At 39.3% G+C, this 19956-nt stretch overlaps 1 protein-coding gene across 1 annotated transcript in view; it reads right to left on the reverse strand.

The window, feature by feature from the left end:
* The window catches only part of IQGAP1 (IQ motif containing GTPase activating protein 1), a 64529-nt gene that overhangs the window by 40950 nt on the left and 3623 nt on the right, over positions 1-19956 (reverse strand). Inside the window, exon 2 of the mRNA XM_053461954.1 lies at positions 13683-13782. Coding sequence (XP_053317929.1) covers positions 13683-13782 — 100 coding nt within the window. The remainder of the gene's footprint in view (positions 1-13682; positions 13783-19956) is intronic.

The raw sequence follows: 19956 nt of genomic DNA on the forward strand, positions 1-19956 counted from the left end.
TGTCCCTGAGCAAGTTTGGTACGTAGCTTTTCTCAGTAGTGCATTACAGTATATTATGTAACATGTTTATTCTTTACTTAGTATCGTAAAAAGAAAAAAGCAAGCGAATATCCAAATGTTCTCTTTTTTTTTTCTTTCTTAAACCAAAATTTCTGAAAGCGGACAGTAAGAGGGGGAGAAACACATTTTCTGCAGATGCTGCTGTGGAAACAAGGCCAGTTCTGTAGACTGGGACCCTGCCAACAGCAGATTCTTGGTCTAAAGGGGGCTGCAAGCATCGAGAAACCTCCCATCTCAGGAATGGTCGGCCGCCAAACCGTTCACATGGAAAACTTGTCTAATACTGCTGTGAGCTCCACAAGACTAAGCAGAAGGGATTGAAAACAGACGGTCTGAAAATACTGGTCAATTTGTAACTCCCACTTTGTCATACACGGTATATCAGCCAGTTTTGTTATTAAGATTTGGAAAAGCAGCTTTCACTGTGCTATTCCCCTACAGAAAAACATTCATTGCTCATTAGCTGTAAAATCGGTGTGTCCGCCCAAGTATTAGGTCTGCAGATAAGTTTATTAGAGCAAAAATTAGATAAAACCAGGTTTCATAACCTGCATTACTGTATTTTATATTCAAGGAGAAAAAGATTTTCCATGGGACTTCCTTTTTAAGTTAGTGATTTCCTTCATTGAATTTATATACCCCACACAATACAGGGTAGCACTATAGGTGGCGGTCAGAAATACGTAACCATTCTGACTTGACAACCCTGAACAGTATGGAAAGACACTCCTGTTTTCATTCATGAAAGCGACGAGGCCTGTAACAAGTTGTCTAACGGCATTTCTCACACTAATCAGCACTAAGCCAGCAAAGCATACATGAGACTGTCCCTCTAATTGGGGACAGCCCTGCATACCTTATCAGCAGTTAATAAATAAACCACAACAATCGTGTTTTGAAAAGCGTGAGTGAACCTGAACAGTTAACACATTTTAAACGATTCTTTTACAGGCTGTATAGGGAGATCAGCAGGATTTATCACAAAAGAACTATCTTGTGTTCAATCAAGGTACAGGTTCTCATTCCTACACTCTGTGGTATTAATGAAATTCTTCATTCTTTGCAGGGATCTGGAACGTCACACTTCTAGACATTTGTAACCATGAACTTAGCAACTTTTTTCTGCTTTTGTCAAGCATTTGTGAGACCAGATCCTCACTTACTTTCCTAACTGTAACGTCCTTGTTGAGATTTGGAATGAATGTAAATAAACCTTTTCAATGAGGCTTTGGTATTTCGTTAACTACAAGAGCCCAGTTTTCCAACGCTTGCCTCCTCAGCCAAGAATTGGAATACGTGCATTATACCTTTGTACCAGTTACTATCAAATCGGCATTTCCCCTTTAGTTAAAACATTTCTTCTATCTACCACCCAAACAAATATACACACAACATGCCTAGTTTGTGGATTTAACTAAATGCAATACTACTCTTGAGCATCCTTGTGTTTTATCCATTTGAGCCAAGCTAAAAATCCATTAGCCAGCCTTACTGCTTTAAAAGAGCTTCAAACTGGAGTGATATGCCTCGTTTGTCGTGCTCATGTGCTTCCCTGCTCTGCTGGAGATCAAAATTCTTTTCACATGAAAGCAGGGACAGAGAGATGTACTGCTGAACTTTGCTTAAATGAGGGGGGGTGCAAAAGTTGGAGCTCTCACAGTACTTTCCATAAATCAGTCAGTGCATGTATTTATTGAGATAGAATATGGACATCCATAAATAGACATACACACAACACGAAGGACAATCTATCGGAATACATACCAACAACTTAGTTATTAATACTTTTAGACACGGATGTGTAAATATAAATATTGGAACAGCCAAACCCTGTCTCAATGTACATAATGTGACCGTTGTCAGATTTTGTTACCTCATAACTCAGCTCTGAAATTAGAGCCCTGGCATTTCTTTTTTTCAAAGAACTAAGTTTTTAACTATTAAAACAAAACCTAGCAAGGTGGCCGGATGATAGTATATTTAATGTATAGTTGTAGGCGCTCATATCCCCCCATATGCATTTGCCCCTTTCCCTGCCCACAGATGATTTACTTTCTAGCATTCAGCTCCAGCATTGGCATGTGGGGTTCTATTTAGACCCTTGTACACATGCGTGGCAAGTGCCCCTATTAATTTTAATGGAAGCGCTTTCCTGCCACTGATTGGATGCTTCAAGCAGTCAATCAGCATACCTCGGAACTCCTCCGGGTTGCGGGAGCGGGGTCTGGAAACACCTGCTCCCCGCCCATTTTCCATTTAAATAGGGATGTTTCCCGCTGACGTCAGTGGGCAGTCCTGGCCGCGTCCCGCAAGGGAAGGCTCCGGGTAGCCAGAGTCCAGAAGTTCCCAGTTATGTCAATCAGTGGCAACATATGTCAGACCATGGTTTTCTCTCTTTGCCTCACTTTAAAGAATGCATATCAAAGTACTCAGATTACTCCTTTTATGTGGCTGTTCAGGACCGTAAACAGTCCCTTTAAAGTATTTTAATATGCATTCTTCATTTAAAAGCTGCAGCTCACCGGTTAGGATGAACAATGAAATAGTTTGGGGCTGTCAAAGGGGCTAATGCACACAGGGGTATTCCATATAATCCCCTTGCATTTTGCAAGAGGTACACCTCGGAAATGTAAAGGGACCTCTCAGATATCATATGCATAGGATGGTTGGAGCGTCCCTTTAGATCACAGCTTATAATGCATCACGTCACAGAATACTGCAGCCTGAGAATTATACGTTATCTTTGACTTCATAAACAAATCGACTGTTTCACAGCATGGCGTCTTCCTTTTCTAACGTCTTCGTAGCATTTTTGTAACTATGCATTGGGGGAGGATGCAACATCCCTTTAGTTACCTCTCCCACACAGTCATGGTGCAATGCAATGATTACGTCAAACAGGTAGAATTGTTGTGGCTGGAAAAATTGATGATAGATTTCATTGACATCACAGAATGTCCTGAATGCACCCAGTATTTTGATGTTTACAGTAATATCAGGTTGCAGTATACAATTAGGCTTTGTTTGGGGTTTCATCAGATACGTATAGTGATGAAAAACTTTTTCATATGGAGAGAATGACACACACACACACACACACACGTGTTTTATTTGCATTACTTTATGTAATGTGGGCAGCTATGGCTCAGAGTTGTCCTATACTGGTACTACCATCAGCAAATTTGGTTAAAAAAATAAAAATAAAAAATAAAGCACGGGGTCCGTTCAAAAGGCTTTGTAGAGATTTGTGTTCTGTATTATCTCATTGGTTTCCTATTGGCAAAGGGAAAACTTAAGCAGACGGGACAGAACAAAACTTGCCATGAACTCAGATCCGCAGGCTTCTATCCCAATGTACTAATTCAGATCTTACAGCTCTGGTTCAAGGTCACTGAATAAACCAATATAGCATAACTCATTGACACACAGCTTTGAATCCCATTTGGTTTATGGTTACAAAAAAATAAATAAATAAAAAAGTCCCCGTTTAAATCTGAGGTATAGCATCTAGTTTACTAAAAATATTTTATGATCATTATTCTGGGACCATAAAAGCTTACCAGTAAAAAAGCAGTCCTATGTTTGGATAACCATGAGCTACAAAATATAAACACAAGTACACGTATTTAAGTGTGTATGCTTCCCTCTTTACAACTGGCCATGAACCTGCATTTTTTTATGAATAATAAAAAAAAAAAGAAGAAGATTGTAGGTGAAGCATTTGCAAGGTCATTGTGACGTAAAAAAAATAGGCAATTAAAAAAATATATACGTCCCACCGTTTCTCCCTAAAGCGGTACCCTCTGTAATATATGACATCAGTTTTTTTATATAGTGTGAAAGTTGGAGGTCGAAGAGTTTATCCAAAATGTTGGAATTGCAAGAACAAAAAGGACACTGAAACTGGCAGCAAGGAAGAGCAGCCCAGGTTTTGTAACCGTAAGACGTAACAGGTTAAACCAGTTTTAAGCAAAACATTTCAGTCACAACCATCTTGAACATAAAAGCAACTGAATCAGGCACTGAATAAATAACCTGTAAACGCATAATCCCTACGTGTCACTGTTTTGGACTCAAATCCTCCCTTATCTCCCTTGATGTCCCTCGTTTGATGGGTATGAGTGTACCAGTGTTTTAAAGCCCTAAAGTCTTCATACTGTGTTATAGAAAATATAAAATTGCATAAATAAAATACAGAAGGCATACAAAAACTCTTGTATCCAAATATACTTCTACCTATTCCTCCAAAAACAAAATCCTTTCATACGTGAATGGATTTTAGATTGCAGAATTTGTAGAAGGATTCATTGTCCGTAGGTGTTTAATTGACAGTAAAGTATCAAGCCCACTCCAAGGAAGCAGAAGGTGTACGCATCTCCGGCAGGCCAAGGAGCTGAGGGCAGGGGGGAAAAAACAAATGCATGGGGTAGAAAATGCATTTGATGGCCTTCCCAGGACACTGAACATATACATCGTGGATACATTTAAAATATACTAATTTCTCGCAAGGCTACAAAAAGAATAACTATGCTATGGTGCTTCTTTTCCATGTGGTGGTCATTTTTTAGAAACACAACAGATTCTATCACCGCCACTCAACTCTGAGCAATGCATAGTATATTCCTTGGGCATATAATGGGTTAAACGAACAGCATCTGAACTATGCTCACCTTGGTTAATGAGTTTGTCCATTTTAACAAAAAAATGCATTTAAATTTTCAAGAACAAAATTGGTGTGCACTAGACATCATCGACCACCTATTTAACCCAAATCTGTACATGCAAATAACACGGGATATGATCGCTCTTTAGACACATGATGGGAGGCTTATATTTCCTGAAGTACTTCCGAGACAGTGATTGTACACCACACAGGAAATAATTGGAATGGAGGAAAGGTCAGAAGGTGACCAAAAGGAAACAGGATCATGACTCCTACATCCTCATGGGAATGATACATAAAAAAAAAAAGACATATACATCATGTACAACGCCAAAGTTACGGAGGCAGGAATGGCCACACAGAGAGGGTCTGGACCATCCGCAATTAGACTTCAAAGGGAAAGTGGACAGAAAGTGAGTCCAAACACCACTCAATCACCCAAAGATAATGCACTGACCTTACAATGAAATCATTCTCAGTTAAGCAAGCTCTAATCTTTTGTCTCATACCGACTCAACCTCTTAATATATTGTTAGCAATAGCAGAACCCTATTCTCCTGGCCAATTTGCCTTGTGAATTGTCAATTTCTTATGTTATCAGTAATTTTAACTCTCCTCTATTGTTATAGCGCTATGGAATCTGTTGGTGCTATATAAATAAGAAGGTAATGATCTGGAGGTCTAGTAGCCACTTCTGTTTTCCAGAGCATTCCAAAGTATGGTTATCTTTCAATGAGCATCGGGCAACAGGTGACATAGACTAGCATACAAACAGTTCAAATAGTAAGCACTCGCCAGGTTTGATGAAAAAAAAAGTTCAGCATGGATTATTAAATAAAAATAATCAATGTTTCAGTCTCTTACTGGCAGATAAAGATCTTAAATCAAAGTCTCCTGTGAGAGTCTGAACCGTGGATTTTTGTGAATAAACCACAATTAATATTTTCAGCAAACCCCAAGAGTGCTTACTATGTGGACTGTTTAAGTGAAGTAAACTAGGCTTACTTTGTCACCTCGGTCTTCCTTCTATCCATGCAATGAATCACTCATAAATGCTGCTCTGTTACTAATCCAGGGCTTCCTCCTGACATTACCAGCACAAAATAGCCAGCAGGGCACACAATGTTGGGTGGGCTTGTATACACCCTAACAGTGTACGTGAATGCAGTCTCCATGCACTTCACCTTGTAGCTCATTCAGCAGCCTCGTGGTGCCCCATTTGTGTCATTGGCACAGAAGATTGTTACATGGGCTAGGGCACACCTCTCAAGTGTCACTTCAAAAATGTAGATTCTTTGGGACCAAAATCACTCTGTCCCTCTTTCCACCCGTAAGGGACGTCAACATTTCATTAAATATATAAAAAATACTGTCATGACCGTTAAATTAACATCGTACCCTTAGGCTTGTAGAATTGTATTCCCAAACAGTGAGAACTTTTAATTAAGCCTAATTTTCTTTCAACAACTTTCTAAATACGGTTAATGATGGCTTCAGCATTGTTCAATATGGAAATGAACTAAGGAAGATAAGTGGAGGTTGGCCCCAGTTCAACTGGCACACCCAAGCTTAATATATTTTACGGCATTTTGATTTACCCTTTAGCAGCAAGTTATTTCCACATGAAAAGAGCTCTGGAGATGCCTAGATGGATAGGTGACCTTGCAGGATAACTTCTGCACATACTGGTATGGTCCCAGAGAGTGAGGCATGAGCACGGCATTTTTGCTGTAAGTGGGGCTTATGAACAAAGAGTGGGCACTCACATGCCATAGTATTTTTGATTCTGCAAATTTCAATGCAATTCCTGTCCTCACACAATTTCCTTCCTAAAACACTCCTACTTTGTAATTGAAACTAGGCTTTAGAACACATAAACTAACAGAGAGACGCACACAAAGTCGTCGATCAGGAGAAGAAGAGCCTCTTGGGCGCTAGCATTCCCACTCCCATCATGCTTTCACTCTGTGACACTGAGTTTAGTGTTCATGTGAACTAATAGGCAGAGGAACTGCTCAGGGAAAGAACTGGCTGCAAATCAAGGACCCAAGGGTGAGAAAAGATAGAGAGGGAAAAAATTATGATTGATTTAATAGGTGTCTTATACACAGTTCATAGCAAATATTTTTTCCATTGTATTACATGAAAAAAATAATGACCAAATTGCTTAACTCTTCTGGTCTATGATCTATCTTTAGAGAGTCATTATAATACAGTAGTATACATAATACTTAAATAAGTTAATATATAAGCTTCTTTCTGATATCAAAAGCTAACAATGGCTAAGAAGTCAAATAATCAAATACAATCCTATGATGATTGTAAAAAGTCACGGTTGGGCTATGAATTGTATTTTGTAACCCTGCTAGAATATTATTCAGTTATAGTATATCAAACAATGTACACGTTCCAAGAGTAAATCAGGGTTTTTCACATCAGTGTCCTAAAGCTCTTCCATTGGACGCAATATACTTAATTGTCAGCTGAAAGAAAATATTTTTGTTTCTGGACACTCCCTAGCATTATCACCTGCATTTATGAAATTCATTTCCGTGTAGATCACTGTGATAACAGCCGGCGGCCCTTCACCCGTTCCAGTGACAACCAATAACAACATGTGTTTGGCAAAATCTATTTTTTTTTTTTTTAATTTTCACTTTTAAAAATTCTACAGCTCAGTAAAACAGACACTTGATACCCGTCTTCTTGCCTAAGATGAAATGCTGCTCAGTTCGTTGATAGACATAGCAGACAGATTGTTACGCCACCAAAAATGGTATAAAGCGTGGCATATTGTTCTGGACTCCAGTGCATTTTACTGCATGGAAGCCTGCTGGCATTCTTCCGTTATTGGAGTTAGAAAATGAAACTTCAGTCTCATTAAACGGTTTCCCTAACTACCCCTTCTGAGAGCAGGGAGCATACCACAGATCATGTGCAAGAATTCTACTTACTAATGGTTTTTGGTTTCAAAAGAGGCAGCCAGGGGAGCACTTAAATAAAATAGACAAGAACTGACACATCTGTAGCATTAAATCACTGAGCGAAGACTGGCTGATGTAAGTAATTAGGCTACTTCCAAAACATCTGATGGTCTCTCCTGTGCTGCATATTTTAAGAAGCTAAAAATGTCTATTTTCATCCTTAAAGCTAATGTTTTCAAAGAGAAGTTCACTTTTAGGTCAATAATAGTCCTGTATAAGAATACATACATAAATTTGATGTATATGTACTGATACATTCATTATAATTCATTTATAATTTTTTTATTCCATACATGCACATAGGCAGGAGGTCCATCTCCAGTCCTAGAAGGGGACAGCAGACCAGGATATCTGTATTATTATTGCATGCCTGTAATTCAATAAACTTCAACCATTCCAGTTTTGACAAGTTCTGAATATAGTGAATGTGTTACTCATATATATAAAAAAAAGTAATGTCAAAAACTTGCAGAAGATATATAAACCCAGAGGTAGACTCTAGAATCATACAATGATGAGAAAATGAGAATTCTGATTTACGAGAAAACTAACCAACACCGTGAAGCTGGTACAACAAGTCAAATGACATTCATGTTGACACATCTAAAACCCAAAGGGAAAAAAGGGGTAGAAATCCAGTTTTAGTCACATAAATACAAGCTGAGCGACGAAGAAGCAAATTACAACAAATCTCATAGTAATACAATAAATCTTAATCATCAAACCATTAGGTTATCTAAAATAAATATGTATAGTTCCAATTTTATCTAGAATGAGGTATTTGAACTGGAGATGATCCAATAAGTTGATGACTTATCGGAGGAATGTAATGGTTAGAATTACTAGAATAGCTAAGAAAAAAGATCTTAGCAATATTTGCACTTCTAGCTAAGATCTTAACCAACGCTTTTTGTTTCTTTGTATAGTTACCTTACTTGGCAAGCTGCAAAATTTGCTATAATTCATAAACAGGGTAGTAATTCTTTACAACACACACTTTTGTACTTTTAACAGGTTTTTACTAACCAAGCTGTTGAAATAAAACAAAACTTTCATAAAAAAAACTATTTCATGCAATGTTGGATATCTTGATCTAAAATTCTAGCAGGTGAGATGAAACAGATTACTGTCCCTGACACCACTGACTAAAGAACAACAGATTCTAAAGTATGCATTCTTGAAAAACAAGGAGCTCCTTCCTCTCTGGTCCGATTGACTGCTTCAAAACAAATAAGAGCGTTTTGCAAGCATGCGCATGGGGGTCTCAACAGACCATAGTGTGTAAGAGAAAGGAAACAATATGGTTACCATGACAGCAAAGTCAACAAACTGTTACAACTGCTGAAGCAAATAAGCCGAACCACTTATTAGAATATGACAAGTTAAGAAGATGCTGATGTAGATAAGATCTCAATGCAGAAACAAAATTAATATAAATATGTTGAGCTATCCTGTGAGTTCTCCCGTAACACAAAAAAAAAATGTGAATGTATTTATGGTACGCACAAAAGTATACGGTAACATAGTGGCAAAACGATATCAGTTATTAAAAGTAGCAACAGACAAGTGTAGTGAAGGATTTAATTAGGGCTGCAACTAACGATTATTTTAATAATCGATTAGTTGGCCGATTATTTTTTCGATTAATCGATTAATCGGATAAAAAAAAATGAATGTAAATTTTTCATTTATTTAAAATAATTTACTAAACAAATGATGTTAAATACAAACAGCAGAATAAAAAAACTTTGATAATACATTTCTTGTCTTTATTTCCCAACCAGCCCCCCAATATATGCACATTTGAGCCCAGGCTTGCTACGCTGCCTCCCAGACATGCCATGCTGCCCCCCCCCACATATGCCACGCTGCCTACCACAGCACTCCACGCTGCCTCCCACATCTGCCACTCCACGCTGCCTCCCACATATACCACTCCACGCTGCCTCCCACATATACCACTCCACGCTGCCCCCCCACATATGCCACGCTGCCTACCACAGCACTCCACGCTGCCTCCCACATATACCACACCACGCTGCCTCCCACATCTGCCACTCCACGCTGCCTCCCACATCTGCCACGCCACCTCCCACATCTGCCACTCCACTCTACCCCCCACATGCCACTGTGCCTGATACGCCTTATACCCCCTGAAACACCACTCCATCCTCCCCAGACATGCCACCCTGCCCTCCCCACATATGCCACGCCATGCTGCCTCCCACATCTGCCACTCCACAATGCCTCCCACATATGCCACGCTGCCTCCCACATCTGCCACTCCACGCTGCCTCCCACATCTGCCACTGTGCCTGATACGCCTTATATCCCCTGATACCCCACTCCATCCTCCCCAGACATGCCACCCTGCCTCCCAGACATGACACTTCTCTACCCCCAGATATGCCACTCTACCCCCAGATATGCCTTATACACCCTGATACACCACTCCGTCCTCCCCAGACATGCCACACTGCCCTCCCCACATATGCCTTATATACTGTATATGCCTTATACCCCCAGATATGTCACTTCACTGCCCCCAGGATTTAGATTCCCCTAAATTAACCCTAAACTCCCCATTAACCATAACTGCCCCTAAATTAACCCTTAACACCCCCTTAACCACAGCATCCCCTAAATTAACCCTAAAGACCCCATCAACCACAGCATCCCCTAAATTAACCCTAAACACACCATTAACCACAACTGCCTCAAATTAACCCCAAACACCCCATTAACCACAGCTGCTCCTAAATTAACCCTAAACACCCTATTAACATAACTGCCCCTAAATTAACCCTAAACACCCAATTAACCATAACTGCCCCTAAATTAACCCCCACCTCCCCTAACTTTCAGTAGCCCAAATATATATATATATATATATATATATATATATATATATATATATTACATACATATATATATATATATATATATTACATACATATATTATATATATATATATATATATATATATATATATATATATATATATATATATATATATATATATATATATATATACACACACACACACACACATACACATTATATATACTTACAGTTAGATGAGTGTCACAGCCATGTGGTTCTGGCCTGGAGAAGGAAGGGGCGGGGCCAGTTGTCACAGTGATTACAGGGAGGGGGAGTAAGTAGGAGCTGCTGCTGTGAGACGGTGAGTCAGACTAAACGGATTATATAATGAGGGGGATTTTTCAGAGCGTTTGCGCTGAAAAAAACCTCATTTTATAATCGATAATAATCGATTCAACTAATCGATAATGAAATTCGTTGCCAACGAATTTCATTATCGATTATTATCGATTTTATCGATTAGTTGTTGCAGCCCTAGATTTAATATTAGAAAAAGAAACTTGTATGGATCCACCCTGTCCCTGCCTTTAGCAACCATGTGCATAACTCCTACACGCAGAATTTCTTAATTACTCATTGCAACAATAACCCACTTCCTCCTCGGCTATGTCTAAAATAATGGGCTTTGTGTACAACATTGTGTCTCCCACCGTCAAACGGATAAACAACTATGTTGAAATGAGTTTTCTATAGAACCTTTAGGTAACTTGCCGACAAGGCAACTTCCTTCACTCTCAGCCATGAGTCGCAGGGCCCGTTTTGGCGGTTGGTTCTAGGCGTTCATATCCATGAACAGCAATGCGGCTCAAAATGTAAAGTGAAAATGGCAGGTGTATTAAGTTCAGCTACTTATCAGATTCTGGGGGGTAGCAGAATTGTTAATAAACCCTTATTTACTAATTAGAGTTCAATAATGCGTCTGCCACCCTGTAATTTTAAGCGGAACGGTTTTCCATCACCTTTACCCCATCATAACTTTTTTATATCAGATTCTATATATATCTCCATGACTTTAACATCTTGTGCTTTCACGGTTTGTGACAACAAGTAAATAGATGATCACAAGCCTCTGTCCGGCGGGTTAGTCTCCAAGCAACAAATAAGTTAACCGAAAGTGCCAGAGACCGGCAGCTGCAAGGAGGTGAGTCACATCCTGTCAGTGTTACATTTACTCTTCATCACAATGTTCACACTTCCTCTTGTCATGTTCCAAATGAGCGGTCTGTAGTAGCACATATACTGCTCTCCTTACACCTGCACATCACACTAGTCTTTAAACAACTCAAGAATTCAGCACATACCATTCAGAGACATCCAATGCATAAATATTGGGGTTTCCGTCATTCAATATGGCCGTGTATTCCTTAGCCCGCCACTACGTCAAAGAACCCCAAGTACGGCGAGTCCTATCTAATATTTCATGGCTATATTGCTTACCAAGGAGCTGAATCAGTGGGACCGTACTGCATTTTAAACCAAAGGGACACCTTTATTGAGGCATCATATTACAAACAGGGTATTTAGCTAGTAGTTTTCTGGTGCTCTGCTTTGATACATTTCAAAATCAATGGTGGGACAAGGAAAGAGGACAGTCCACTTTTGAAAGTCCTGCCTATTGCCTACTGCAAATAAGAATGTTTCTGTACCAAATAAGAATGTTTCTGTACCAAAGCCGTAAAAGTTTATCATAAATTCTGTTAAAAACATCACCTTCTGTACACTCCTACTTGGCGTTCTTGCTCCACCTTTAAAGCTGCTTGTCTACGTTAACTAGGTACATTTAGCAACAAGATAATTAAACTTAGGCATGTGATGTTTTTATTACGAGCCAGAACATATGAATTCTTCTGTCTTACACTTGGTTAAAAACCTTCAGTATGCCTTAGCAGCCATTTAGGAGTTGGACAAAGAACTTTACTTTAATCAGTAAAGTGACTCTGATATAGAAAGTAAAATAAACCAAAACATACAGTGTCTGCAATTAAATGGAGCAGACACAACACCCCTCTCACATGACTATATCTTCATGTTAATCACAAGGCTTAGCTTTCTCTACTCACATGAATAAACAGATCACTTGTAATGTGAGGTCTCATCTCTCAAGCAGTGTATCCCTAGACGAGCACATCAGTCCATAAATGTTCACACAAAAGACAATACTCTTCAACAGGAAATAAAGTATAAATCAGACCTTCTGACCAACATCATTAAATATTTGAATAGTCATTTTCCGCAGGCAGCTAATTTCCATGCTTCCCTGGTCTTGCTCCAGCACTACTATTCTGATGTGATCCCTTGTGAAGCCTTGGTAATAAAGCCAGGTTAACCAGCAGGTAAATACGTAGTACTTGTATCCATCAGCCAAGGTCATGCTGGATGGTAGAACACAACATTAAAGCTTTCTAAGAGACCACATTATAAAGGATGAACATAAAAGGGTGCAGTCACAGTCTGAATAAGTGAAGCCCTGGATATCTGTCATACCACCCACCCACAAACATCTGAAAGCACTGATTAGGAGGGGAAAAAAAATAAATAATCCAGAATCTTAATTTTTTTAAAAAAAATGTGTCCCTCATACGTTCTGGAATTGTAATCTGTAATCTGAGCCAATTGGAATGTAGCTGCAGGTAAAATCTGTTGTAGCATACTTTGCTTATTCTGTATTCTGTGTAATAATTTTCTTCTTTGGGACCAATCATAGGCAATAGAGTCGGACGGAGTAATAAAAGAGGCCCCGGGCACTTGGTACAATCTTTGTTTACGGACTACATGGCCACATGTATCCAGCCAACCGCCACACATTAAAGCACCGGCACTGTCGCTCACCAGTCATTTGTATGGGTCTGATATGCAAGATGTTACAACTTTTACATCTTTCATTAGAATAATCTATGTTTAGACGGAACTGTGCTTTTAAGAAGTATAATAACACTAGGCACCAATTCCTCTGCTAGTCCCTGTGCCTCTCAAAAGAGAAAAACCCAGGACATGTATGGTTATCCTAAAGCCATGTATTTCACAGATCATGTCAGCCGTGGCTCCAGACATCACAGCTTCCTTCACTTTAGACATTCTTAATCATGGCTTACCTTTTGGCTTCCTCCAAATGACACAGGTACTCATAGGCCACATTTTGTGTTCGCCTCTCATCCATCTCTTCCGCAGTGAGCCTCTCATCATCAAGAACAGCTGCAGACAGACAATTACAAGCATCAAACACCTATTTATTTGCTGGCTGTATTCTTGGTATGGCAGATAGAAAACCATTTGTTAAATACACACTTCTTTTGCTCATAACCATCAAATAACAAAATTAATGAATGTTTACAGACCCGAATAAAACACATATTTACGCAAGAGGAGTACCTTTGATGCTAGTGCTCTGCTGACCCTATATAATGCATTATTAATTCAGTGAAAACCTTCAAGAGATGTCCCCACATTCACAATGCATTGTACAGGCCCCTCTTGCAGAAGAAGCAGACTGGGGTTTGCCTTTCATAATGCTTAACACAGTAAGTTGAAAATGCTCGTCCTGACAAACTCACCTGGAAAACACCTGATATTGTGAATAAAATTCTATGCCTACAGAAACATTTATTTCGGCACTGCCCAAGGCGTGATCCACGTGCACCAAGTCACCCCCTCCTCAAACACCATCATTCCTGCTGACCCATGATGTCTTATCATGATTCAAGAATTAGGACAAGACCAAACATCACTCTTTCACTCTGAGATTTACCACACTGACCTGAAGGCCTGGTTATTAGCTCTGCTGTCCAGAGACTCCAGAAGGTTCTCATGTATGGTGATTCTGAAGTCAGAAATGTGTATGCCCATCAAAAACAATAAATCCAACCAGCAGATATTTTTTATTGGTTGATATTGGGTGATGTTAGGCACCTCTTGGCTTGGGAGCCTAACTAACTGCTGAGATATCACCTCTGGGTTAAATAATGCCATACTTGCCTCTGTAAGCAGGCAGCCCAGTTCCGACAGGCCCTGTTTGAATTAGTTGGTTCTACGGTAATAAGACCACTTTTCTTAAGTTGTAGCAAGATCCCGTTTTAGAGTATTTGGGGTTCCATTAGTCTGGACATTTGCAACACCATCAGAGCTGTCCTGACTAAAGCAGGACTGTTGATAACTACTCACAACCACATGCACAATGTATGCAAACTAAAAAGCACTCCTGAATATTCTATATAGCGAATGCCCTGGCACTGGGAAACAGTGTTTGATTTAAAATATGAAAAATGGCAATTACATACATAGTCTTATTCCCTTTTCTGCACCATTTTCACAAATCCACAGTGTAAATACAGCTTATTCAACAGGAACACCATATGTGCAGGTCTCAGGTAACAGAAAGTTACAGACATTAAGTAAACAGAATGTTATCCACAGTAACAAGGTGACATATTCAGGATAAGCGGAACTTAAAGGTAAACACTCCCTAGGTACAGCATGTACTCATACTGGAACATAGTTTGCCACTACATCCCACCAAAATCTGCCTCTGTACCGCAGGATTAAGGACCCCAAACCCGCTTTGGCGATTTCATTCTTCAGTGTCTGAGACACCACTGCCCATCAGTATAAGGGATGTAGAAACTCAGAGATTGTACATCCCACATTCTGAAGAAGGGGAAACTGCATGTGCTGGTCAGCAACACGTGAAATGTATTTTCACTCTCTTCACCCCTCGCTTCTGTAAGTTCAAATTGTTATGTGATGCTCTACCGCAGGCTACCAGAATGGTGAATGGTTTCCAGGATTAAAATGATGAGAAAAGACTAAGGGAACTCAATATGTATAGCATGGAGGATAGAAGAAATAGAGACACTATAGAGTACCTAAAGGGATTTCACAATAGAGAAGTTTATTTCAAATGTTAGAACAATAATCCAAACATAGAGGGTCAGAGATAACATAAGGAAGTTTTACTTTACTAAGAGGGTGGTAGAGGCTACTACAGCGAGCAGAATTGCATGTATTCTAAGTATTATATAACACCATCATATTTTCACAGCTCTGTAAGCAGGGAGATAACATGTAGTGTATAACATAACTGACTTGCAGAAACAAGATATAAGGGCCCTACTAAACTAGCTTCTATGTCCTTTTTACCCATTGTACAGTCCTCCAAAATATGATGACGCTATGTAAAAATCAATAAAATGTGTGTCCTGGGAAAAAAATGGCTGATGTGGTCACCTTGGTAATGAGTGGTGGCATTTTAGTTTTACTTTCAGAATGCCAACACCCTGACATACTACCTACTTAAAATAGGTCATGCAGTGGATCCTGATGTTACTAGCTTAGGGCAAATAACTCTGGCAAAGCACAACTAGTGCTTTTACCGAGACACGTAGGCGAGATATACGAAGACCTACTTCTCACAGGCCTTACTCAATAGTCTGTCGGAGGAGATGTCCTTTGCAAGATAGGGAAGTTGAATCCTGCAGGGGTTCAGTAACCATCCACACCCTCCATCTCAGGAAGCTTAACAGTCAATGTTAAACTACTTGAGTACTGCAGAAGTGAGAAACCCTTTTCTGAAATTCAATACAAAAGGGGCACTTTAAATCCATGTGATAGCCAAATGGACCCTTTACATTTTCATGCAGTCCCCATTGCAAACGCAAGGGGATTCCGTTCACGCTAAAACATAAGGTTTGTGCAATGCTTGGAATTTGGTATAAGATGTTTTACCAGAACACATGAATTCTAGTTTATGTTAAGAATGATAAAAACGTCCACGGGATTTATTTACAACATAAGAAAGATTAAAAAGTAGTAAGTACAGTTTTTGCTGCTTTTCTGCTCCAAATATGAAACTCAAAAGAGATCCATGCAAGGCCAGACTGGGGATGACCAAGACCGGAAGCATGAATGGCATACACTCGGCCGCACGTTACATTATTACAATCTCACAACGTGATTGTCCATATCCATTCGGTGACTGCACAATGCAAGTCCCTCTCTGCCGGGCATTTGCCGGTGTGTCAGATGGCCAGTACATGCCTGGATGCATAGACGTGTTCACAATCAGGAACATTCGTTTTTCTCAATGTGTAATTACAAAAAGCATTCTGTTCTCCGATGCTAAGCAAAATGCCCACCTTTTTCTTTTTAAAAATTAAACTAGGATCTCGTTACAAAAACCAGATACAGATCAGCTCAGAAAGATAACGATGAGAAAAACAAAAATAATAAATTTGAGTTTTGCAGTAAAAAAAGAATAAAGCAATGCTTACTGACAGCCACTCATGGAATAAAACTGTTTCATACGTGCAAAATGTTTGCGCTAAATAAAAACACATTTTTGTTACATTTGTAATCATTATTGTAGTAAAAACGCTAGAAGGTACAACATTTTAGCTCAAATGTAACAATGTAAATGTTGAAAAATCTTTAATTTTTAAAGGACTGGCATTTTAGAATCGCACCATGTTTATGGTTACTTACTACTCTCTAGGTTTAGTAAGGTTATTAATATTAATTAAAAAATGTCTGTAATAATGAATCTCTTGATTTGAAGCCCAATAGTGATTAACAACGAGGGTGGAATGGATTGGCAAACCTCTACAGGTACCAGCCATTATCCTCCCGATCTCTGTTAGGATAGTATGTCTGAAACTATAGGTAGTCAAACCAATGGCGGCTTGCCATAACTAAACTACTAGCAAGTTTTCAGAAGGTATGTGATAAATGATTACAAATCATATTGAAAAACGTACATTTTTAGCATAAAAGTTAGTAACCCGAAAACCTAATAAACTGCAGATACGGTGTACTTCTCCAGACTGTCAGCTCAGCAATGGGTGAAGATGCATTTTGTGAAAATAGATTTTATTATACAGAAGTACAAAAGGATATAAACACCAATGCCAGAGGGAGACAGGAATTACAAGATTATTTATCCTCTCTAGTGAGGAGACATAAAAAGAATTCAGCCTTTTTGCCTACTGCACAGAATACGTGCACTAAATTATTAACTAAATTACTGAAACAGTCAATCACAGACCCTCAGATATATCTGGAATACCAGGCACAGCAGATATATATACAGATGGTTTGCAATTTAAGCAAATTGTGTATGGCCAGGCCATGTTAAGCTGCAGTGACTGTGGCTGGGTGAAAAATAAAAATGATGTCATACATATTACTGATGGGAGTGGCCTGGATGTAGTTGCCAAAATTCATGCACAGAAATGTGAACTCCTCAGCCCCGGGCAATCTCCTTTATTCACACTCCTACTTATTAAAGAGGTAGTTAGGCAACAATGCTAAATGTATAGTACAAAAAAAATGCGGCTTAATGGCTCTTGGAGCCCATTACCTCCTGAAAAAAAATTATGATTTCAAAATTTACATTTTTTTTCTGCCCACCTTGTGTTTACATGGTGCATTATATTCTATCCTCATAAGAGAATAAAACTAAAGTTTACACATTTAGAGACAACTTCTACAGGAATTCTTTGCTAGGTCACGACATATTAATCTGAAGTGCTAGAACCATTTTTGAGAGTTGCACAGCTTGAAGCTTTTGGGAAACTTGTGGCAGCTCATGCAAGCCTTTGGGTGCAGGAGAAGCTACATTGAAACCATCAAGCCCTGGACTGTCTATACATAAAGGACAATCACCGCTGTCCCTTTTATGCTGCTGCAGTAACTACATCTGCTGGACACGCACAATCACATGCTACCTTTCCACGTCTGGGTTGATGTAAAAGTGTAGCGTGCAGCTGCCTGTATCCAAACAGCTGCAAACCAGCGCTCTATATGCTGCTGGGATTGGAGTCTACATCCCAGTCTAATCTTGGAAAATAGTACAAGCCAGTACTGAATGTTAGTTGTTCATTATTATTATTATTTTTAATTCTAACCAGTAGCCTAAGGATTTGCAGCGGCAAATGGCACGTGTAATGGAAGAACATGCCTGGGTTTTGAGGGACAGGAGCTGCAGTTCTCATCTCACATTATCAAGGGTAGATCTCCCCATGTGGGGATTGGGTTCCCTGCTGAGCTGCAGCTCAATGGGCCAGTTGGGGAGACCAGAGATCTCTCTTATAAATGGCCCATGTGCACTATTTGCTTAGTTGACACAGACTTCTACACAATCTCTTCCATGCAAAGGTGCTATTTTTTTAAGGTGGAGTTCTGGCATATGCTTTAATACAGGCATTTCACAAAACGAAAGTTCAGCACGAAGAAGAAGAACTCTCTTTCTTAAGGTAGATCCTAAGAATCAGCAGAGGAGACTGCCATCAACCTTACGTAGGGTAGTAAACACAGGAGCACATCAAAGATAGCCATATGAGAAAACGGAAACCAAGAATTAGACAGGAACAATAACATGGAAGATAGATAACAGTCCCTGTGGAAAAACTGACAGCTTCTGATCTGGAGAAGCTTGGTAGAGTAAAGGAATGAACATCACCTCCCTATTTAATAAATAAAAATATGTTCTAGTATTGTTGCTTTAAAAAAAAAAAAAAAAAAACACAAAAAGAAGAAAGAATATGGACTCCCAACAAGAATCGCATTATGCCAGTAAAGTAAATGGCGATGCAGAGGTTGCAGCCGGCTACAGTCCCGATCGCCACAGCCCCCAGTACATAGATGATGGAGAGATTGGTAAACGCCAACTTGTGTTTTTTCCACCATCGCCGTATGGAGACCCATTGGTTTCTAATGCCACATGAGTTGGTAGTGCGCTTTCATGATGGATGTCACAAAAGCTTCCAAAAAATACCATTTGTTCTCAATGTGCTTAAATGTATTGACATTTTTAATGTCACGGTTCTCTATAATAGGTGTAACGTAATGTACTCTGACCTATTGCTGTCTATTTACATAATTAAGGCATTTTAAATAATAGCATATTCTGTTTACAATATGTAACTAATACATTTTTTTTTTTTTTATTTTGCACATTGTTGTGGCTTTTAGAGCTGTGAGACACCAATACACTCATTCCCATGTAACAGTTATTAGACAAGAGGGACAAAGATATTTGGGCCAAACACTGGAATATTTGGGAGGTACAGAGTGTGGTCCAAAATAGCCTGCAATTTCATTTCGTTACACATCATGATAACTTGCAGCATTTGCTTGTCTTCACATGATTTACGGCGTTGCTATCTTGCATCACTACTCAAAACTTTGCCAAAGTAAATTGTGCAACAACTTCAATACTTTACTAAGAACTGGGCTGCGGTGGACCATGACTCCCAGTATGTTCAGCCAGCCACAGAATAGTCTTAATTATCTGTAGTGTGTCTGGTGGAACTGGGGAAATGAATTAGCTTAAACAGGTGAAGAGTCCCTATACTCACAACTCAGATGCTCATTTCT

This window comes from Spea bombifrons, chromosome 4 (assembly GCF_027358695.1).
Source record: "Spea bombifrons isolate aSpeBom1 chromosome 4, aSpeBom1.2.pri, whole genome shotgun sequence".
Classification (NCBI taxonomy): domain Eukaryota; kingdom Metazoa; phylum Chordata; class Amphibia; order Anura; family Pelobatidae; genus Spea; species Spea bombifrons.